This window comes from Saimiri boliviensis, chromosome 2, assembly GCF_048565385.1.
Source record: "Saimiri boliviensis isolate mSaiBol1 chromosome 2, mSaiBol1.pri, whole genome shotgun sequence".
NCBI classification, from domain to species: Eukaryota; Metazoa; Chordata; class Mammalia; order Primates; family Cebidae; genus Saimiri; species Saimiri boliviensis.
The window spans coordinates 150,665,612-150,690,405 of record NC_133450.1 but is presented as its reverse complement, the minus strand read 5'-3'; the positions used below and the strand labels follow the sequence as shown (position 1 = coordinate 150,690,405).

Genomic DNA, 24,794 nt, shown 5'->3' with positions numbered 1-24,794 from the left:
AAGGACATTAAATAATGTAGTTTATGATTTGAAACTCACAGCCTAAAAGTCAGATTTTCATGTTACTGATATTAGTTACATGAATTCTTGCCCCCAAATCCAGGCCAAATTTAGAATAAGGGACTGTTTCTAGCAAATTTGAAAGGACGTACTTTTAAAAATATGATTAAATAAGATATAAAAGTTTCTATTTCTGGAGTAACGTTGTAGCAGTAGTATCATAAAATACCTTATTTTAGGGGATGAGTAATACAGGGAAAAGAACAAAGTCAGTTTATGGAAATAGATTTTTAGCGTTGGAATTGGCACTGGCATTTTTCTTTGAGAATTCATTTTTTGATTCTGTTTGTTTGTTTGTTTGTTTTCAATTAAGAGGAGTAACTAGGCCTTTATTTTACCTTTGGAAATTCTGAAATAATTATTATGTACAAAAAAAAAATCCTAAGGAAAAATTATTTTAGTTGCTTTTGAATGGTATTCAAATTTTTTTCACCTACCATAGTATCTTCTTTCTGTTAATTGATACTTTATATTTTATAAAATATTTTTCAGCATCAGCATGTTGATGCAGATATAATATTTACAATTTGCTCCTGCTACCTTCTTGGGATTTGAAGTCCTTTCTCACCCAACTTCTGTGTGGCATTACTGTGTTAAAGGTGTATTGTTTGACAATAAATAGAATGCTTAAAGCATCAATAACAACCCTTACTTTAAAATATATTGTTGTCTTGGCTGGGTGTGGTGGCTCATGCCTGTAATTCCAGCATTTTGGGAGGCCGAGACAGGCAGATGGCTTGAGGCCAGGAGTTTGAGACCAGTCTGGCCAAATGACAAAGCTCCATCTCGACTAAAAAAATATAAAAATTAGCCAGCATAGTGGTGCATGCCTGTAATCACAGCTACTTAGGAGGCTGAGACAGGAGGATTGCTTGAACCCAGTAGGCAGAGGTTGCAGATCGCACCACTACACTCCAGCCTGGGCGATAGAACGAAGACTCTTATCTCCAAAAAAGAAAAAAAAAAGTTGTATGAATGGTGGCTAAAACATTATGTATATATTAAGTAAGCATGTCTTTTGATGTTCCTTAAGTTTATTCTGACTTTGAAAAGTATTCATTTGATAAATAAGGGTTTCTTTCACTGATTCCTAAGTTCAGTGGACTCTTCCACTGAAGATTCTTTTTTCTCTTCAAAAATCTGGAAAGTAACTTGTTGGAACTAAATGACCTTTATAGGCTTTTGTATTTATAAAACTTTTGATTTTGTATTTGGGCATCCTTAAATCTTAACCTTAATTGTCTATGATCTTCTACCATAAGGGATATAGTAAAATTAATTGCCAAAATAGGGTAAATTTTAAATATAAATGTGAATAAGGTAAGATTGTAATTTCCTTTGCCTCAGGCAGAAGGATTCCTTAAACTAGGATTAACTTTCTTTGCTCACATCTCTGAAATTCACTTCTATTATGCCAAAATATGATAAAACAGGTATATACTTCTCTTTTTCTCTGCATCTATTTTTAAGTGAAAAGTACTATTCTTTTTCATTCTTACTTTCATTAATTTGTTAACACATAAAAATCAAGTTTAATTTTATAGTAGTGCCTGTTAGTCATGTGAACTCTGTACAACATATCTATTTATACTGCTTCATACATCACTCACAGGACAAGTTCCCACAAAGACCTGTTTTGTTCTATTGTTGATCCACCCTAAAGAAACCAGTATGCACAGCTTTGTAAGTTAAGATGAACTTATCAGAAATTGGATACAGAAACAAACAAGAAACCAAAGAATGCTTCCTAGTTAAGCAGAATGTGTTATATGTAATAAAATTGCAGAAAATGAAACATTCTGTGTTCCAAGAATATTCTAATTAGGAAGTTAATATCACATTCATATTGTAGTCATAGTTCAAACTCATTCAGTTAAGGAAGTATAAGTAATGCTTAATAAGTTGTTCTAGACAACAGAGAAGACAAATGATGAATGTGAACTTTGATTCTGTGTTTCTTAGCTAGCTTTATCCATGATAACTATTAATAAGTATCAAGATTGAGAGGAAGAGAAGTTTGGTGTGTAGGTACAGATTCCCTTCTTCTGGAAGCAGTTAGAGGCCCAGAGAAAGGAGGGATGATAGTAGCATGCAGAACTGGGACTCACCATCTATGTCCAGAAGGAAGGAATACACGCACGTACCATTCATAACAGAATATATTTCTCATCCCAAAGTTAAACGCAAACACAATATATTCACATATCCTGATGGTAAAGTTTCCTTGAAGAAACAGAAAAATTAAATAAAATGGAATATATTTCACAGTTTAAATTTTTTGTGCAATATTCCTGAAATATTCTCTCATTGAATAAAGGTTTTATCAAATATTTTATCTATTTCTTTAGAACTTTGAAGAATATCAAGCTCTGTTCAAAAGTTGTTGTTTCTTTCAGATGATCTGATCCAAACATTGTGCTTTTAACTTAATATCTAATAGCTTCCCAAAGAATCTGCATATTTGTGATGCATTTCTTTCTCTCCTTGAGAAATTTTAAAAGGAAACAAAAGAAGCAAAGAAAATTTTAAATGTCTTTTGCTCATTATTCCAACAATAGGCAAAGACCAAGCTTCCACAGCCAAAGCAAACTAGAGAATTCTCAAGAGTACTCAGTAAAAATATATAGTCTATGTCCTGAATCAAATGAGTACGTTACAGAAATATGAAACTATTAGAGAAAATACATGACACATGTAAATTTTCCTGCCTTCTTTCCCAACACATTTTGAAAAGAAAGTTGTAATAAGAAGATCTTTTCCTTATAAAGCCCTTTCTCTACCACATAGTCACATGAGAATATATATTTTTTAATTTTGAAGAAATCAGGTTAGTAGAGGGAACTTTTCTAAAACTTTTTTAACATGAGAATTCAAAAGGATAAAATTGAGTAATGAAATGCCTTTTTGCTTCCAGCTGCTTCTGGCACCCCTTCCTCAAATTTCAGTCTGTTCTGCCCTACAAACTGACAATTCAGGACAGCCCAACTTCTCTGTTTAATTCCAACTCACAGGGAGAATTTGAATTGTAGAAATGATAGTCTTCAAATATTAGCTAGGTTTTCTTTTTTATTATTATGTTTTTATTGAGATATAACTTACGTATCGTGAAATATACATATCTTAACTATACAGTTTGAGTTTTGACATGTATACTTCAGAATCAGTTGGGAGTTTAAAAATTTTCTAGATGAGGTCTGGGCGCAATGGCTCATACTTGTAGTCCTAGCACTTTGGGAGGTCAAGGCAGGTGGATCATTTGAGGTCAGGAGTTCAAGACCAGCCTGGCCAACATGGTGAAACCCTGTCTCTACTAAAAAATACAAAAAATTAGCCGGGCGGTAGTGGCACACGCCTGTAATCCCAGCTACTCAGGAGGCTGAGTCAAGAGAATCACTTGAGCCTGGGAGGCGGAGGCTGCAGTAAGCCAAGATTGTGCCACTGAACTCCAATCTGGGTGACAGAGTGAGACCCTGTCTCAAAAAAAAATATTCTAATGATTCTGAGCTACACCTAGTTAACAACCATTGCTGGCCAGGCACCGTGGCTCATGCCGGTAATCCCAGCACTTTGGGATGCCGAAGTGGGTAGATAATTTGAGCTCAGGGGTTCAAAACCACCCTGGGCAACATGATGAAACCCCGTCTCTACTAAAAATACAAAAAATTAGCTGGGCACGGTATCGTGCGCCTATAATCCCAGCTACTCGGGAGGCTGAGTCAAGAGAATCACTTGAGCCTGGGAGGTGGAGGTTGCAGTGAGCCAAGATTGTGCCACTGCATTCCAACCTGGGCAACAGATTGAAACTCTCTGGGGACAGGGTGGTGGGTGGAAGAACCATTACCTTTGTAAAAAAAAAACAAAAAACAAATTGAATAACGTACATAAAAATATATAATATATCATAAAATGTTATGCAGATTAAGGTTCAGTTATATTTTAAAACTTACATCTCATGCACTCTTATGGGATTTACAATGCTGGGTCACCTGAAATTCTCAATTTGTCTTTCTGTTTGTTTTTAAGAAAATTAATGCAAAACTTCATGATGGAGTATGTCAGCACTGTAAAGAAGTTCTTGAGTGGCGTGTAAAATACAGCAAGTACAAACCATTATCAAAACCTAAAAAATGGTAAGTTAAGATTCTTCATTGCCTTACTAGTGGTATATGTATCATAATTTATTATTTCATTTCCTGATTTTCAACATTGTGTCCAAATAAATGTTAAAGTAAATATAGAAAAAAATCCACTCTACCCTGTAGAATTTCATCTTGCCTGCTAAATCTTGGTTTGTGAAGGCAGGCAGATATAAAAAGTAAATTCATTTTCTGCCCCATTCTTTCATAAATATGCATCATTTTTATAGAACTTTATTCATGAAAGGTGGGTTAGGGCTGAGAAGAGACTGTTTTCCATAATTCTATCTCCCACTGATAAGGTAATACTATGCACCATAGATTATCTTTACCAATTCTTAAAAGGGATCAGACTTTTTAATTCAACTCGTGAAGATTACTGAATGGCTTAGATTAAAATAAATTAATCACTAGATTGATAACTTATAATGTTATTTATTTGTAGATTTTGTTTCTGAACTTTCCATCCCTAACTCCTTTTTTCTTTTCCTTTTTTTTTTTTTTTTTTTGAGATGGGGTTTTGCTCTTGTCACCCAGGCTGGAATGCACTGGTGCAATTTTGGCTCACTGCAACCTCCGCTTCCCAGGTTCAAGTGATTCCCCAGCCTCAGCCTCCAAAGTAGCTGGCATTACAGGCACCTGTCACCACGCCTGGCTAATTTTTTTTTGTATTTTTAGTAGATACTAGTTTTCGCCATGTTGACCAGGCTGGTCTCAAACTCCTGACTTCAGGTGATCCGCCTGCCTAGGCCTCCCAGATTATAGTCATGAGCCTGTATCTGGGATTGCAGCCTTGAGCTACCCCGCCTGGCCTTAACTCTTGTGTAATTCTGGGGTTCTCTTATATCAGCCTTCTGTGCACATCCTCTATAGCTCCCTGACATCCTTCAGCTCATCTGTGTAAGTACAGTATTGGAGGGTAATTGCTGAATGAAAGAGAAAAGTGATTATCTTAAATAAAAATTAGGATTGTTCCTTTCACATGATAAAATTTAATTTGGTAATCTGCCAGGTGCGGTGGCTCACGCCTGTAATCCCAACACTTTGGGAGGCCGAGGCGGGTGGATCACGAGGTCAAGAGATCAAGACCATCCTGGTCAACATGGTGAAACCACGTCTCTACTAAAAATATAAAAAATTAGCTGGGCATGGTGGTGCGTGCCTGTAATCCCAGCTACTCAGGAGGCTGAGGTAGGAGAATTGCCTGAACCCAGGAGGCGGAGGTTGCGGTGAGCCCAGATCGTGCCATTGCACTCCAGCCTGGGTAACAAGAGCGAAACTCTGTCTCAAAAAAAAAAAAAAAAAAAGAAAAGAAAAAAGAAAAAAAAATGTGGTAGTCTACATAGTAGCTATTTAGACTACATTTGCTCACTGTTGCCTTATTTTTCTGACTATTCAATCAATAGTTTCATCTTTGAATGCATTCCTTCCTCCTTTATGGGAGAAAATTTTGCTTAAAGTTTAGAAATTTAGTCTAAATAATAGATAGAATATGACTTTTGCTTATTTCTACTAAAAAATTATGTTAGCTTTTTGCAAATCTAAAACTCAATATATAAAATAATTTGTTTACTTCAAAATATTAAAACACTGAAAGGTAAAAGCGTCAAAGAAGGATAAACTAACTTAAGCTTTTTACATTTTTTTTGTACCCCCTTTTGGAGTAGACTATTTAGTATTTATTATAGGTATAGTTGAACCTCCTTTTTATTTATTTATTTATTTATTTTTAAGACAGGATCTCACTCGGTCAGCCAGGCTGGAATGCAGTGGCACAATCTCAGCTCACTGCAACCTCTGCCTCCTGGGTTCAAGCAATTTTACCACCTCAGCCTCCTGAGTAGCTGGGACTACAGGTACATGCCACCATGCCCAGCTAATTTTTATATTTTTTTGGTAGAGACAAGATTTCACCATGCTGGCCAGGCTGGTCTTGAACTCCTGACCTCAAATGATCCACCAGCCTCAGCCTCCCAAAATGCTGGGATTATAAACATGATCCACCCCACTTTTAAATAGTTTTTACCAGCTTCTTGCTTCTTTTAGTCTTTTCTTCTGTTCTGTAGCATTTCCTCCCACAAGAAAACACTTTTAAACAAGTCTGATGAGTTTTATGCTTAGTGGCCCAAACTAGCAGTAAAGAAATTTGGCAACTATTTGTTACCCAATTTTAGATTTCCATGAATGAATTAATTGTGTTCTCTAATAGAAAAATTAGATGTTGATTACAAAGTAAATCATGTAGTTTTAGTTTATAGGCCTTGTACAAGATTTGTAGCTTTCTGAATATTTTCTTTTTTTTTTTTTTTTTTTTTTTTTTGAGACGGAGTTTCGCTCCTGTTACCCAGGCTGGAGTGCCATGGCGCGATCTCGGCTCACCGCAACCTCCACCCCCGGGTTCAGGCAATTCTCCTGCCTCAGCCTCCTGAGTAGCTGGGATTACAGGCACGTGCCACCATGCCCAGCTAATTTTTTGTATTTTTAGTAGAGACGGGGTTTCACCATGTTGACCAGGATGGTCTCGATCTCTTGACCTCGTGATCCACCCGCCTCAGCCTCCCAAAGTGCTGGGATTACAGGCTTGAGCCACCGCGCCCGGCCAGCTTTCTGAATATTTTCAACAAGTTTTTATTCCTATAAAGGTATTTTAAGATTTCATCATCCATCTTCATTTTCTCTTTGTTTCCTAAAAGAATTTGAAGCGTAGGCAATAAACAACATTTATGTCATAGCGTTTTAATAGATTAGTGCTGTGTAACAAAAGAAATAATTTAAAAACATTCCTGCCTTATCCATCATCTGTATTTAAATCTCTTATCTTTAATATTTGCTAAATCCTATATGTTTGTCTTCATTTTGAATGTGTCAGTGTGTAAAAGGTCGCATCAGTTATTGTAAATTTTCCAGATGCTATATTTTGCTGTAGAACTTCTGAACTCATGTATTTTTTTTCTCAAGACAGAGCGAGACTGTCTCCAAAAAAAACAAAAAACAAACAAAAAAGGAAACTGCTAGTTAAAACAAGATCTTGTAGAGGAGGAAAAAAATCCTTTCCTTCTGTCCTTCTAAGTTCTCACCCCTGGCTCTGTAACAAAAACCAGATTAGCAAGAGAAAAATATACAGATTTATTTAATGTAAGCTTTATGTGACACAGAAACCTTCATAAGGAAACGGAGACCCAAAGAAATGGGTAAACCTATGTGTTTTTATGCTCTGTTTGATGAAGAGTGGATAATCATGGGATAATGTGTTAGGGGACGAAAACAAAGGGGCATGAGCTAAGCGTAGTAAACTAAACAGCAAGGTCTGTTCATTCAGCTGCCTCTTACTGTTTCTCTGTAAGAGAAAGAGAAAGAGATAATGATGATCCTTTCCTCTAGGTATAGAGGGCACCTCTTGTAGTAAAGTCTTACCTACTTCAGGGGTGAATCAGAGTCCTTCCTGCATCTCCTGTTTGTCACATTTCTTCAGCTCAAAATACTTAGTATGCCAAGGGACCATATTCTGCAGTAGCATGTTCTGAATCCGATCAGTCTAAACATATTACTTAGGAGGTTACTTGCCTGGCCTAGAACATCATGTATTTCAGATGGTCCTGAACACATGGCACATTAGATATATTGGAAAGCCTAGCTTTCAAACTCCAATCCTGGATTGAAAGTATTATAGAAAGTAAAACTGACAATTATTCACATTGCTTTCTTTGTGTATTAAGACTTGACCAACATTGTAAGGAATTTGAATCCAATGCTGATGGTAGCATAACTTGCTTTAAAATTGTTAATGTTTTGTTCAAGCTAATTACCTGTAAATTCAATTTGTCATTTGTTAGGGTTTGTATATGTTTACAGAACATATCTTTTGTCTTCATCTTAGTGGTTTTTTTTTTTGAGAGTCTTGCTCTGTCACCCAGGCTGGAGTGCAATGGCGCAGTCTCAGCTCACTGAAATCTACACCTCCTGGGTTCCTCCTGGGTTTAAGCCTTTCTTCTGCCTCAGCCTCCCAAGTAGCTGGGACTAGAGGTGTGTGCCACCACCCAGCTAATTGTTGTATTTTTAGTAGAGACGAGGTTTCACTATGTTGGCTAGGCTGGTCCCCAACTCCTGACCTTGTGATCTGCTCGCCTTGGCCTTCCAAAGTGTTGGAACTACAGGCATGAGCCACAGTACCTGGCCTTAGATAAATCTTTTGTATCAAGATTTATTTTTATAGCATGCTATTTCCATCAGTTAAAATGTTTAATATTGTTTCACGTGTCTATCTGTTGCTACCAGTTATGTAACTAAATGATGCAGATAAAGAAAAGTTCAGCAGAACATAAAATATAGGGTGTAGAGGGGCTCGTTATAAGAGACATTTCTTTTGGAAGTAATAATATCCTGGCTACTGGGAAAATTAAAACTTTTTCTCCCATTTGTTTATCTTGTGAATCACCAGAAACCACACATTAATTTGTTCATGGGATCCGTCGCCAAAAGTTAAAAGAAAAAGAGTTTGACATCTAAACTCTTCATACTTACCTGTTTCAACCATGGGAAACAAAATTATACTATACTGCATTTGTAGTTGACAGACAGTATTTCATTTTTCTCTTTTTCTTTTTTCAGTGAGGTGACGTGCTGTAGGATTTTTATAAACATGTTCTTTATGAAGTTTCAGTTTCTGAATACAATCCTGCACCATCTCCAGATACTTTTAAGAAAAGAATAGGTGTCCTAACTTAAGTTGGGAGAGAGATGAATTGAAAATTTTGGGCTGGGCGCGGTGGCTCACGCTGGTAATCCCAGCACTTTGGGAGGTCAAGGCAGGTGGATCACAAAGTCAAGAGATCGAGACCATCCTGGTGAAACCCTGTCTCTACTAAAAATACAAAAAATTAGCTGGGCATGGTGGCGCGTGCCTGTAATCTCAGCTACTCAGGAGGCTGAGGCAGGAGAATTGCCTGAACCCAGGAGGCGGAGGTTGCGGTGAGCCGAGATCGCGCCATTGCACTCCAGCCTGGGTAACAAGAGCAAAACTCCGTCTGAAAAAAAAAAAAGGAAATTATGTATTTGCTGGAAGAGGATAGGATGATGGCTATGAAAGAGGAGATAAAAAGCATCTCACTTATCAGTGATGTATAAACAGTGTGACACTGGTACTGTCCTTTGACATAATGAGCTATATATCTCTGACTACTCAAAGCTTTAGGTCTTTATAGAAAGAAAATGATAAGCTCATAAAGATAAAAAAATAAAAAGCACCAAGATCAGCTGCCACTCTTATTTTATACACTGCCCTTTAATCAGAAGTCAGCACAATATGTACTAGGGTCATCCCACCCATTTCTTAAGGCCAGTACCTGCTACTCCCTGGTGGAGGGCTGCAATGATGGTGTCAACACCTTCCTTGACACAGAGTGGCACAAACATTGTTAGACCTGAATAAGAAAGTTCAGACTTTAAGATTATTCACGTATGTAAGAATCAGGGTTCAGGAAAAGTCTAAGTCTTTTTGTATAAAATTTTATTTTTCAAGTGCCTTGGTTTTTACTTTCGAAAAAGAACCCCAAAATGAAAACCATTCATTACCATTCCTGGTCAATCCCAGGTCATTCATGAACACTGTAAATAATCTCTATATGGAGCTGAATTATTGGAGAAACCAGAGATCTTATAAATATAAAACAACCCTGGATAGTAATACCTATGAAAAAAGTAATGTAAAAATATATCAAATAATTTATATAAATCTTAAGGAAGGAATCTTGATATTTTTATACTTAAGTCATTATAGACATTTATATATTTTCCAGGTGCTAGAAATATAAATGTTTAAAAGATTTTTGTCCCCTTCCTCAAACACTGCAAGGCCAGATGAAATTAGTTCTTTATTTTGGGCTCAGAAGGATTATACTCCCTACCCAAGACAAAAAAGTAAAGCAGATGGAGTTAAGATTCAAATGCAAATGGATTAGATTCCAAAGCCTTGTTTTCCTTTTCTCTCAGTGAATTCTCAGCATTGTATTATTCAATTCAAAAAGTCCTTTTCTCCTCTTCTCTGGACCTAATGCTTCATTAATTTTTACAAAGGTCACCTGTCTTGTTTATGGACGTTGTCTACTGTTGAGTAACACATACACTACTGAGTGCTAGCCTGCTTTTATTTTTTAATACATATACCTGTGGAACGACAAATAGATTTTGCTTTCAGGCCCTGAAATGCCCATGCTGGAACCTAGAAACCTTTTTTTGACTTTTATTTCAGGTAACCAAGCAAACTTTTCTCCTATTAATTTAGAAATGTGGTAGGCAAATACCCCCATTTATATGAGAATCTTGAGCCTGCTTCTTTTCTCTCTCCACCTGTTAAAAAAAAAAATCACCAGCATTATAATGTTAGCTTAAGTTTCACATTGCCATAGTAGTAGAAAAGAAAAGAGAAGCTGGTATAAAACAGCAACGGTCCTCAAACAGATTGGGGTCTGAGCTTGGAATTGGACCTGTGAATTCTTCACATCAGTGGCTCTCAAAGAGGTAGGTTGGGGGTAGAGTTTGTCCCCCAGGAAGGTTGCTACTGACACATAGTGTAAAGAAACCAGGCGTGCTGCTAAACATCTCACAGTTCATAGGACAGCCTCCTGCCACAATAAAGAAATATCCAGCTCAACATGTCGAGTGTCTTAGTTGAGAAGCCTTGTGATGTACCAAATAGATAGATACTTACAAAGCCAAGGCACTGAAACATTCTGTATCTTAGTTGAGTGTATCTTTGTGTCTTATCAAACTTTTCAGCTGTCAAATTCTTTAATAAAACAAAAGCTTATCCAGGAGTCCAGTGAATATAACAGGCTAAAACAGAACTGCCCTAAGTGGGGAGAAGGGAGCCCAGACCTTAAATGCTGTGTGATAAATGTGAAAGTAGATTTCATCATAAAAATATTTCCAGTGAAGGAGGAAAGAGCTAATATAACCTTCCTTGGAACCAGCGTTACTCTAGAGATGTCTGGCCTGAGAGTTTCATGTCATGAGGGTGCTTTATTCCTTAAGCAACTGTTCCATTTCGTTAAATATTTTAATTGAACAGAGTTACTCCCCTGGCCCTCACATCCAGGTATTTAACCCCTCCTGATGTATTGCCTCTCAGCTTTTATTCCCACTGATTGCTACCCCTTAACTATTCATACTTTGTTGGGTTGAATAAGTAAATTCTTCTCTCTCTTTTAAATTTATCATTGCATCTCATATCACCTCTACTCGAATACCTCTGTGGGTTCAGAGTTGACTAGTGATTTTTTAAAAAGTTGGAGAAGGAGGCAGCCACAGTGGCTCATACCTATAATCCTAGCACTTTGAGAAGCTGAGGCAGGAGGATCACTTGATTCTAGGAGTTTGAGACTAGCCTGGGCAACATAACAATACTTTGTCTCTACAGATAATTTCAAAAATTAGCCAGGCATGCTGACGCACACCCTTATCCTAGCTGCTGGGGAAGCTGAGGCTGGGGGAATCACTTGAACATGGGCAGTCAAGGCTGCAGTGACCTGTGACCACACCATGCACTCTGGCCTGGGTGGCAGAGCAAAAAAAACAAAAGAAAACATATTTTATATAAATTGACTCAAGGGCTCCAGTGGTGAGGTGTGGGACTCCAGCAACTGGAGGCTAAGAGAGCTTTGTCACCAGAGAAGTTCTGCTTTTATATGTCTAATATAATGTGAGAGCTGGCTGGGGGGATTGGTTGGTGGTGGCGGGGGTGATCCTCTGGACTGTAGGGAAAAAGATGATGCTGTTTGAGAGAAAATGAGATAGGGGCCTGAGATGTTGCCAAATAGATTACGTTACTACTATTTGGGTCCCAATCCAGACCCCAAGAGAGGGTTCTTGGATCTTGTGAAAGCAAGTTTATTTAAAAAGTAGACGAATAAAAGAATGGCTACTCCATCAACAGAGTAGCCCCGAGGACTGCTGGTTGCTCATTTTTATGGTTATTTCTTGATGATATGTTAAACAAGGGGTGGATTATTCATACATCCCCTTTTTAGACCATGTAGGGTAACTTCCTGGCATTGCCATGACATTTGCAAACTGTCATGGTGCTTGTGGGAGTGTAGCAGTGAGGACGACCAGAGAACATTCTGGTGGCCATCTTGGTTTTGGTGGGTTTTAACTGGCTTCTTTACTCAACTTGTTTTATCAGCAAGGTTTTTAAGACCTGTGTTTTGTGCTGATGTCCTGTCTTTTTCTGTGACCTAGAGTGCCTTAATAACTGTCTGGGAATGCAGCCCGGTAAGTCTCAGCCTCATTTTACCCAGCTCCTATTCAAGATGGAGTTGCTCTGGTTTACACACCTCTGATGATTATGCCACCGTAATGCTGGCTTCCTAGCCATGTGCTTGCCTCCTCTTTGCTACAAAGCTTTCTTCTAACTAAATTAGCCAAACCAAGACCTTAAAGATAATATTTTAAGGCCGGGCGCGGTGGCTCAAGCCTGTAATCCCAGCACTTTGGGAGGCCGAGGCGGGTGGATCACGAGGTCAAGAGATCGAGACCATCCTGGTCAACATGGTGAAACCCCGTCTCTAATAAAAATACAAAAAAATTAGCTGGACATGGTGGCGCATGCCTGTAATCCCAGCTACTCAGGAGGCTGAGGCAGGAGAATTGCCTGAACCCAGGAGGCGGAGGTTGCGGTGAGCCGAGATCGCGCCATTGCACTCCAGCCTGGGTAACAAGAGTGAAACTCTGTCTCAAAAAAAAAAAAAAAAAAAAAAAAAAAAAAAAGATAATATTTTATAAGCCAGCCCCTTTCCTTTTTTTATCTTTATTTTTAAAGGAAAGAATTTCTATACCCCTAAAATATTGCTTAATAGAGTATCACTGTCCTCATTTTTCAATGAAAACAAATTAGTGAACAGAGAGATGTATTGACCAGTTTATGGTTAAATTCGTGATAGTTTCTTGACTCAGTCCTTGGCACTGGATTATTGTATGTGTCTATCAATTGGCATTCATTACTTATATTTGTTCATTGAGCAAGCGCTCAAGGGAACAAAAGTCTCCTTAAACTAATTGTAATCACAATTTAGATAGGTTATGTTAAAAGAAAACTTTGGACAAATTAAATTTAACAGAGTTTTAATTAAGCAAAGAATGATTTAAGAATCAGGCAGCCCCCAGAACCGGAATAGTTTCAGAGCAACTCTCAGGGCCACCACGTGGTTCAGTGATCTTTGGACAGAAAAAGGAAAGTGACCTTACAGAAAACTGAAGTACATAAACTTTTAGATTGGTTACAGCTTGACATTTGCCTTATTTGAACCTACTTTGAACACTTGGCAGACTGCGGTTGGCCAAGACTTGGTTACTTTTACAATAGTAGGTTACAGTCAGTTTACATACCAAGTTAGGTTACACTTCATTATATACAGAGTAACCTTTAGGCTAAACTTAAAATATGTACCCAGGCACATTAGGCCAAATTTAATTTATCAGTAGATTCCATCTGTAACCATGCAAGCTGTACTTGTTCTCAGTGCTTAAAAACTGAGCACACCACTCACTAGGAGGTACCTGAGGAATAATGTGTGCTATATGCAGTGATCAGTACCACTCAAGTCCTTAATCTCCCTGTAATCCGAATTTGTAGTATTGAGTGGAGATCCAGGATTTAAATGACTAATTTTATAGTCTATATGTTTTAAACACTTTGACTTGCCTCCATTTTGATATGTTTGTAGTCAATGAAAAGGAAAAATGAATGGACACAAATCCATTTATTTTACAAATAAATAAATTTGTATAGACAGTGAAAAGGAAAAATAAATGGATTTTTAAAAATGCATTACTATGTAAAGAATTTTTTGCATGTTTTTTCTTCTTTAAAGAATATATTTATTTCAGGATATCTGAACATTATATGCCTTATTGTAGAATCTTCTAATGACACAACTGTTTACATGCTAATAAGCATTGGTGTTTATTGGTAATAGGAAGGGGAATGCAAAAGTTTTTTATTTTTATTTTTTGGAGACAGTTTCACTCTTATTACCTAGGCTGGAGTGCAATGGCATGATCTCAGCTCACCGTAATCACTGCCTCCTGGGTTCAAGCGATTCCCCTACCTCAGCCTCCCTAGTAGCAGGGATTACAGGGATGCACCACCACACCTGGCTAATTTTGTATTTTTAGTAGAGATGGGGTTTCTCCATGTTGGTCAGGCTGGTCTCGAACTCCCAACCTCAGGTGATCCACCTGCCTTGCCTTCCCGAAGTGCTGGGATTATAGGCGTGAGCCACCTTGCCCAACCCGCAAAAGCTTTATATTTCATAATACAGTTTGAGCATCCCAAATTCCAAATACAAAATGCCCTAAAATCTGAAATATTTTTGAGTGCCAACATAATGCTCAAAGGATATATGCTCATAGGAACATTTCAGATTTCAGATTTTTGGATTTGGGATGCTCAACTCTAAGTATAGTTTTAGCAAATATTCCAAAACCTGAAGGAAAAAAAAAAAATCTGAAACTCTCCTGTTCCCAAACATTTCAGATAAGGGATTCTCATTTCAGATAAGGGATTCTTACTCTATAGCAGGGTATAGAGAAGAGTCTTTGACTAGGTGATGTTGTCTATCAAGAAACAGCCAAAGAGAAGTGAACAAAGTTCAATGCCTTCGTGATAGAATATATGACAGGAAGAAACAGTATAGAATATAAAAGGTGTTGGTAAAAACTGAGTGTTTAATTTATGTGTTTATTGCCTAAAGACTGACTTTTTTAAAACTTGAGATGGGGTTTCACCGTGTTTGCCAGGCTATTCTCCAACTCCTGACCTCTGCCCACCTCAGCCTCGCAAAGTACTGGGATTAGAGTCATGAGCCACAACACCAGCCAAGAATGACTTTCTGTTGTTTTATGTTTACCACTTAAACTAACATAGCAATGTGATTATTTATCCAGTTGATACATTATCAAGCTCCTTCTCATTGTGCCCCAAATTTCAGCCATTATTTTTGTTATTAATTTAGGGTATCAGACTAAGTGGAAATAGAAGATGAAGTTCATAGCAGTTGTATTCATTACATTTTAAAGATTTAATGGCTAAGAGAGAAGAATTGGCATTTTTAAGCATTGAGTTACATTTTGCACCAAACTCCAGGTGATCTCTCAATTTCATTGAAATAAGTAATTATTAAATATCATTTTACCCAGTGAAAAACTGATTGCTTACTGCTGCAAAGAATGTAATAAATTAGGAAGGAAAAAAATCGTTCTAAAATACAACAGGAGAAAGGTATATTAAATGATTAAATCTTCATTGTTAGCCTGTTCCTGTCTCTAGATGTGTGTGTACCTATGTGTAGTTTATTTGAAAAAACCAGGTTAAGTTTGTGATGGCAGAGGTTATTAAGATGAAGATAGTCGAAAATAAATGCTGTTTTCCAGAATCCAAGCACAGTTCAAAGGTAGTAAATGCTTAACTGTAGTCCAGGTCTTTTCTTTCTCCTTCCTGCCCCATTCACCATAAACATGGTAACGATCGACTATAAATAGCTGAGAAAACCCCTATAGTTGTTTATGTTTTTCCTACCATGAGCCATGATACAGCATCGCTTCCATGAATAAGGATTAGGAATGGCACTGCAGAGAATGTCTTAGATCAATAAAATACTTTCAGTAAGAACTGTCCTCTGGGATGTAGAAGTAGCTTTTGGTATTATAGAACCCTTACTGGTATTTTGGAAGTACAGTCATTGTACTATTTAAGGTCTGAATAATGTATCCTTTGTAGTGGAATTTTAAGTGTAAAAGGTTGAAACCGGAACACTTAAGAAGTGCCTTAAAAGTAGAAATCATATTCTATTAGTGGGAATTTTGAGAATGATTGCTGAAATTCTTTAGAGAATTTTTAGGAAGCCGATGTGGTTTGGGGAAGTAGGGTAAAAGGAAAGGAAAAGATCCCAAATGCTTCAAGCTGGCATGGCTAAGGACATCACTGAAGGTAATTAAAATATTTTACCCCCAAAATATATTTCTTTGACATATTTTGAAATGGCTGCCACTTCACCATCTTGACAGAAGTGGCCTTGCAAAGCTGTCTTAAGTGGGAAAATTTGTATCTGTATAGAATCTCCATTAATGCAGTCATGCTCCCTCCCCTTTCTTTTTCTTTCCCCAGATCCAGGAGAGATTGAGAGCAGGAAACCTTTAAAAGTCTCTCTGAGGGAGGCTCCTCTACATAACAAGGCCACTTTAGCTGGCCAAGCCTCTTTCCAACTCTGTTTTACCTGAATCTAAGCCGCCATTCTTTCTGTAGCCTCAAGATGGTATATAAGTTCGAAGTTGGGTCTTCATTCTGATGGCTCCTGTATATGCACATTAAGTAAATTTGTAGCCTTATTCCTATTGGTTAATCCACCTCTTGTCAGACGGAGTTTCGCCCTTGTTACCCAGGCTGGAGTGCAATGGCGCGATCTCGGCTCACTGCAACCTCCGCCTCCTGGGCTCAGGCAATTCTCCTGCCTCAGCCTCCTGAGTGGCTGGGATTACAGGCACGTGCCACCATGCCCAGCTAATTTTTTGCACTTTTTAGTAGAGACGGGGTTTCACCATGTTGACCAGGATGGTCTCGATCTCGACCTCGTGATCCTCCCGCCTCTGCCTCCCAAAGTGCTGGGATTACAGGCTTGAGCCACCGCGCCCGGCTGTCAATCATTTTTAACAAAACTTTAAGAGGCCAAGAGCAAGTAGCTGCCACATCGTATATATTACATATTTTAACACCAGAATTCTGAGATCAAAGTGGAAAATTAAGATATTTATATTAAATTTAACATTTTCAAACCTCTGTCACATATATCAGATTCTAATTACAACCCTGTAGAAGTAGCAAGAACAGATAAGGATGTGAAAAATTAGGTGACTTAACCTATACACAGCTAGTAAACAGTATATTCAAAACTAGCATCCAGATTTTTAAAATTTCATAATCTTACTTCTTTTATTTTAATGTCAGGTCCCTAACTAAGTGGAGTTTTCCTTTTTAGAATGAAAATAATACCTGTTAGGAAACCTTTTCTTGTGTCTTCTGTAATCTCCAAGAATCTGGACTGGATGTGAAAGATAATTTACTATAATTCACTTGTTGTATTAAGAACAAAATTGTCTCTAGGAAGAGTCAATTGAAGTTATATTGGGGAATATTACTCCAAACAGAGCTCTTAAGTTCTGAGCAAAAACAAGATTGTTAAGGACAACGGAAAGAAAGCTGGATTCAATTTGCAGTTATTTTAAATAGCATCCTTAATGTACAAGACACTGTGTTGTATGTTAAAGAAGATACTGAATTAATCTGTGTTACCCAGGAATTTACAATCTCTTAGGAGAGAGAGACTCCACAGATAACTCTTGGGCAGGTTGCAAAAAGTGCTAGATGTGAGTAAAAGGAGAAAGAGATGCAGAGGATGCAAGGTAAGGCTGCAGAAGAATAAAATGAAATCAAGAGAGAGGTCTAGAAAAGACTTAAAGGTAGAAGAATGGTATAAATAATGTTTATAAGAAACCCTGTGAGGAGGGCACCAGGAAATGGAGGGAAAATGAACAAGAATCCCCTGTTGCCTTTCATAAACAATGCAGATAATCCCGGGGTGTCTTTATATGTTCTGTTTCTTGGTTCCACATACATTATTTCTTCATTCATTTGCTCTTGTTGCTTTTTCTTTCTTCTCATTGCATAACTTTTGGTGATCCATGAACAGTAATCAAAGTTGCCTATCAAAAGGAGGTTTTGGTCTATTTTGAATATATACAAAATAAAGAGAAAATAAAACTTGGGAAGTTGGCTTAGAGTTTGGATTTTTAGGTTTAAAAAACTGGGTTATTATTATTATTTTTGTTCTTTTTTTTTTTTTTTTTTTTTTTTGAGACGGAGTTTCACTCTTGTTACCCAGGCTCGAGTGCAATGGCACGATCTCAGCTCACCGCAACCTCCGCCTCCTGAGTTCAGGCAATTCTCCTGCCTCAGCCTCCTGAGTAGCTGGGATTATAGGCACGCGCCACCATGCCCAGCTAATTTTTTGTATTTTTAGTAGAGACGGGGTTTCACCATGTTGACCAAGATGGTCTCGATCTCTTGACCTCGTGATCCACCCCCCTCGGCCTCCCAAAGTGCTGGGATTACAGGCTTGAGCCACTGCGCCCGGCCATTTTTGTTCTTTTATCAAACAAAAGTAAATAGTTATATTCTACAGATCTTTTTGTTTGTTTTTGTTTTTTTGAGACAGAGTCTGTCTGTGTCACCCAGGCTGGAGTACAGTGGCACGACCTCGACTCACTGCAACTTCTGCCTCAGCCTCCCGAGGAACTGGGAATACAGGTGCCCACCACCATGCCTGGCTAATTTTTGTCTTTTTAGTAGAGATGGAGTTTCATCATGCTGGCCAGGCTAGTCCTAAACTCCTAGCCTTAAGTGATCCACCACAAAGTGCTGGGATTACAGGCACAAGCCACCCCACCTGGCCATATTCTGCTTATCTATCTGTCCCTTCATGTGTACCAGTGTGTGGCAATACACATTGGCCGTTTTTGTCGTACTTTTCAGTTCCAGCCTTTTTTTTTTTTTTTTTTTTGAGACGGAGTTTCGCTCGTGTTGCCCAGGCTGGAGTACAATGGCATGATCTTGGCTCACCTCAACCTCCACCTCCTGGGTTCAAGCAATTCTCCTCGCTCAGCCTCCACTCCCAGCTAATGTTGTAATTTTAGTAGAGACAGGGTTTCTCCATGTTGGTCAGGCTGGTCTCGAACTCCAGACCTCAGGTGATCTGCCCATCTCAGCCTCCCAAAGTTCTAGGATTTATAGATGTGAGCTACTGTGCCTGGCCTCCAGCTTTCCTTATAATAGGCTGAGGCTCTGAAGATTAATTAGTGATTTGAAAATTGTGTCATCACATTCCAGGAGTATTAAAATGTCCTAGAGTGGAGTTTTAGTCATTGATAGCTCATTGTATTACATTGTAGTATGTGATAACTATAAACTGTGGCTTTATTTTTGCCCACAACCATGGTCTTACTGCCTTTAAAGGTGAAAGTAGTAGAGAGCTTTTATTACTTCTATCAATGGCTCTCCAGTTCATGAACACTCCAGTTCATGCTTTGATTTAAAGTTTCCTGCTCTAAAATACTGAATAATATTTATTTTTTATTTTTCCTAAACTACACTTGGTCAGAGGTAAATATTTTGTACCCTTTATGAATTATTGGCTGTAATCCCAGTACTTTGGGAGGCCGAGGCTGTATAAGCCCTTGAGACCAAAAGTGCTAGACCAACTTGGGCAACATAGTGAGACCCTGTCACTACAAAAACCAGGAAAAATTAGCTGGGCTAGCGACATGCTCCTGCAGCTCCAGCTACTCTGGGGGCCTAGGTGGGAGGATTGCTTAAGCCTGGAAAGTTGAGGCTGCAATAAGCTGTCACTACACTGCTGTACTCCAGCCTGGGCAATAGAGTGAGACCCTGTCTCAAAAAATAAAATTAAGACTTACTGTAATCTACTTGACTACTGCAATAAGACAGTGTAGTATAACCTGTTCATTTGCTTTCAGACACATATTCTAGGACACAAGGAAGTGAATTGTGTAGTAACTTCTTATACTTAAGGTACTTAGAATTTGGGGATATTATTTACTTAAAAGCATTTGCTAAGTGGCATATCATGTAATCTCATAGTAAAGTTTTATGATCTTGCTATGTTGAGTACGGATTACTTAGATTGCAGGAAAATAGGACTTTATGAAACTTCAGCAATCTTATGTTTCTGTTTTGTATACTAAGGGTGGAGTACTGTAGCTCATTGTTTAGGAAAGTACCTCGTCATCACATACATGAGAGTACTACAGCAGGAGCTGAATTATGTTAAAGGTTAAAGTGTAATAACCAGGAAATGAAGGCAGTGTCAGAGACTTGTAACGAAGTAAAGTCTTTTATTTCTAGCAGATGATAATCTATTTTATGTCAGTCCCAAACTGAAACTGTGAGAAGGTAGAGGAGAAATTTTACTTCCTTCAAACATACTTTCCAGATGTTGCTATGTTTAATCATACAATATAAAACGTTGTGTTGGCGGGGAGACCTGGAGTGTCTCTGAATCTGCTGTGATTCTAGGGGCTGTCTGATTTGTGAATCATTCATTGCCCAATTAAACTTCTTTAAATGTAATTAGGCTAAAGTTTTTCTTTTAACATGTGTATTCCATAGAGAAATGAAAAGAAGGCAAAACTATCATTATTTTGACATTTCTGAAGTCTTCTTACCAATGGACTCATGAAATACAATATAGCCATTTTTGAGGGAAATTTGGAAAAATTCATATTTAGTTGAATTTAAAATTTTTCCTTACCATTGTAGGGAGGTTTCATCTTTTTTTCCCCTAAGGTTTGATGTTTTGGATCTATAAAACAAACATAATACCTAGATTAACAAGGGAAAAGGGCATACAAATTTTATTATGTGCACACATGTACATAGGAGTCATACGAGTATAAAAAGAAATGCAAAGGCCAAGATGGTTAACATTTTTGTGTCATCTTGATGTTACAGAAAGAATGGGGAGGGGAGGGGCTCAGATTGTGGCAAAGCAGTTTTGAGTGGGGGAGAAGAGGAGGAACCCGGCTAGCAAAGGCAGTCTTGTCACACAGATGAGACCTCACGGGCCGGAGCCCTGCAGGGCCTCTGGCAAATGTTTTTGTCAGGGCTTTAAAGTTTTAGAGCTGAGTTAATCTTTCCTAGATCCGGACAAGGGCAGGCTTCAGAGAAAGCCTGTTTATATCTGTTGTTTACTTCACTTTATTTCCTCTGCAGGTGCAAATCACCCTCACAAAAGACAGCTTTCCTGGGTGTTTGTGTTTGCAGGCCCTCTAAACAGCCATCTCCAAAATGTGCCAAAGAAGCATACTTTGGGGTGAAGTCTTTTGGTTTTCTAAACCATGAACCTTAGTAGAGAAAGTACTCAGGAGTGATTGGAGAATTTGTAAATGTTTTTTAAGATGTTTTAAAATACTGTATAAGTTTTGTGACAACTTGGAGTGCATATCTCTTATCGCTAAAATAACATCTAAAATTTATCATACATAAGATCAAGATTCTTTGGATAGATAAAAATGTAGTTTTTAGGTGGGAGAAAAAAAAAAAAAGCTTAAACTTTCGGAGGTCTCCTCTCAGTCTACTCACCTGAGGGTAAGAAGCCTGAATAAGAGTTTTGAAAGAGACGGCACACTAAGATCCCATTCTTGTGACAGAGAAACTAGAAAGTCGTAAAGTTCTGGTTGTACAGAAATAAAATTTTTATACTTTACATTTTCACAAACATTTTTACAATTTTTACCTCAGAGATGTTAAAATAATGATAGTTTTGCCCTCTTTTCATTTCTGCGTGGAATACACACAATTCCTAGAAACAATCACAAACATTTGCAAAGAGGAAAATGTCACTTTTAAGTATGTATGTGTATCCTTGCCTTGCTACAAGATAGGTATATTTATACTAACAGCCACTATCTTAAATGAAACCGAACTCATTTTTGGAAGGGATTTAAATTTGAATAGAGCATAATTGTTTTCAGCAATAGAATGCATTCTGTTCTCCGAATTGTCCATTATAATGTCTACCAGTGGCAATTAAGAACACTGAAAAAGCACCACTTGAATACCAAGGCAGTGTTACTTGGATGTAGGTCAAAAGTTCTCAAATGGTTGTAGCCTAAGAATTTCTAAAAATGTTTAACAGATTCTTGGGACCCATCCCTGAGATATTGATTATGTAAATAATACATGAGCCAGGGAGTTTGCATTTTAATAAGCTACACGGGTGTTTGACTCTTAAGGAATCACTGTTCTTGGGTCTTTAGTTGGGCTGGAGAATGTCAAATCAGTATCTTTTGACTGCAGATTTCAAAACAAGGCATCCCATTTTAAGCTTATTTTACATGTAAATTTTAACACTAACAGTTCTGTGAATACTGTTTTATCCCTGCATTAGGGGTTTGAATATGGGGGTTTGTTTACCTCAGGGGTTTCTAATGTGAAATATTCAAAGAAATGAAAACATAATTTCATTGAGGCCTCAGATGATCATAATCAAGAGAGACTTTTTTAAACATTGTTTTAAAACTTTAAAAAATAGAAGTCAGAAAGTATTGTGGAAATACTCCTAATCCATTTGAGTTATTTAACTTTGTCCATGTGTTACTGGAAAGTCCACACCTGCAGAGAGGGTTCTTGGATTTCATGTAAGAAAGAATTCAGGGTAAGTCCTTAAAGTCCAAGCAAGTTTATTAAGAAAGTAAAGCAGCTGGCCGTGGCGGCTCGTATCTGTAATCCCAGCACTTTGGGAGGCTGAGGCGGGTGGATCACCTGGGGTCAGGAGTTGGAGACCAGCCTGGCCAATATGTTGAAACCTCATCTCTACTAAAAATAAAAAAAAAAAAAATAGGCGGGTGTGGTGGCAGGTGTCTGTAATCCCAGCTACTTGGGAGGCTGAGACAGGAGAAAGGCTTGAACCTGGGAAGTGGAGGTTACAGTGAGCCAAGATCCCACCCCTTCCCTCCAGCTTGGGTGACAGAGGGAGCCTCCATCTCATTAAAAAACAAAAACAAAAACAAAAACAAAAAGTAAGTAAAGGAATGAAGAAAGGCTACTCCATAGGCAAAGTGTCCCTAAGGGTTGCTGGCCACCCATTATTATGGTTATTTCTTGATTTTATGCTAAATAAGAGGTGAATTATTCATGCCTCCCCTTTTAAACCTTACAGCGTAACTTCCTGACATAGCCATGGCATTTCTACACTGTCACAGTGCCGGTGGGAGTATAGCCATGAGGGCAACCAGAGGTCACTGTTGTTGCCATCTTGGTTTCAGTGGGTTCTGGCCGGCTTCCTCGCTTCAACCTGTTTTATCAACACGGTCTTTTTGACCTGTATCTTGTGCCAGCCGCCAACCTCGTATCTCATCCTGTGACTTAGAATGCCTTAATCTTCTGGGAATGCAACCCAGTGGGTCTCAGCCTCATTTTACCCAGTCCCTATTCAAGATGGAGTTGTTCTGGTTCACACGCCTTTGACATGTGTATTCTAGTGGAATCAAAATTTAAAATTTTCTATTGCATAGTAATTAAGTAAATCTTTCCAGAATGCTAAAACAAACATACCAATATAGCTTAACAAATAAATGTTAATTTACTGTTCTATTTTCTAAAGGTAGTTTAGATAACTTTTTTGTTTAATATAATTTATCATCATGTATTAAGATAAATTTCCCAAGGACTTCTTTAGCTCCATTTTGTAAATTTTGATGTTGTATTTTCATTGTCATTCAGTCAAAATATTTTCCTTTTTTGTGAATTCCTCTTTGATCTGTGGGTTATTTAGAAGTGTTTTATTTAGTTTCTAAATATTTGAGCATTTTCCAGATATTTTTTATTAGTGATGTTTTCTTAATTTCACTGTGGCAGGATGATATATACTTTATATAAATTTCAGGGTTTTTTCCTTTTCAAAGAGTTTGAAGTTGGCTTTATGGCCCAGAATATGGTCTTAGAGAATGTTCAGTATACTTGAAGAGAATGTATTGCCCTTGTGGTACAGATTGTTCTAAAATGGTCATTTTGTTGATAATGTTCATACAGAATAAGTACCTCACAATCTTTATAATAATATACTTTCAATTCCTCCCTGCCAATTTTGTATTATTGTTGTTATACATTTTACTTTTACATATTTTATAAATCCGTAATATATTTCCACTATTTTACCTTTACACTCCCAATTCTATTCTGATGATCTATACTTTTTTATTCTTATGTCAGTAGCACACAGTCTGGGTTACTATAGGTTCGTAGTGTGTTTTGAAGTCAATGTATGTGAATCTTCCCATTTTATTGTTTCTTTTTAAGATCATTTTGGTTATACTGGGTCGGTAGAACTACTGTATAAACTTTAGAGTCAGCTTGCCAATTTCTGCAAAAAAAGCCAGCTGGAATTTTAATATAGAGTTTGTTGAATCTGTAGATCAGTTTGGGGAGTATTGCTGTCTTCTCAATATTAAGTCTTTTTTTTTTTTTTTTTTTTTTTTTTGAGACAGAGTCTCACTCTGTCATCCAGGCTGGAATACAGTAGCATACTCCCAGACATGCCACCACATCTAGCTAATTTTTATATTTTTAGTAGAGATGGGGTTTCACCTTGTTGGCCAGGCTGATCTCAAATTCCTGACCTCAGGTGATCCACCTGCCTTGACCTCCCAAACTGCTGGAATTACAGTTAGGAAGGAGACCCAAGCATCTAAGATCACCTCCCCCTTGACTTCCACACTGCATTTCAATAGAAGAAAAGGCTGGCCGACTGGCGCCTCATAAATCACCTTCCTATAGATGGTAGGCATTAAATGGGGGAATCTCTCTGGAAGGCATTGTTTTTACTTAAACAAGATCAAACCCCCACCCACTCCTCCTCCATCGGCCAAGACCCTTTCATATGTAATTTCTAAAACTGTAAACCCAAGACCCTTTCATGTGCAGTATCTAGAGTTGTAAGCCTATATGAAGACAGAGCTTCTCTTTGTTAGATG

The 24,794-nt window shown here is 37.8% G+C and overlaps 1 protein-coding gene across 9 annotated transcripts in view; it reads left to right on the top strand.

Moving 5' to 3' along the window:
- Positions 1–24,794, top strand: part of C2H9orf85 (chromosome 2 C9orf85 homolog) — a 241,069-nt gene that overhangs the window by 33,539 nt on the left and 182,736 nt on the right. For all 9 annotated transcript variants that reach the window (XR_012516561.1, XM_074394675.1, XM_074394677.1 and 6 more), the window contains exon 2: positions 4,084–4,190. Coding sequence is in view for 8 of the 9 variants with exons in the window: in XM_074394675.1 (XP_074250776.1) it covers positions 4,084–4,190 (107 nt within the window). In the remaining variant the exon portion in view is untranslated. The remainder of the gene's footprint in view (positions 1–4,083; positions 4,191–24,794) is intronic.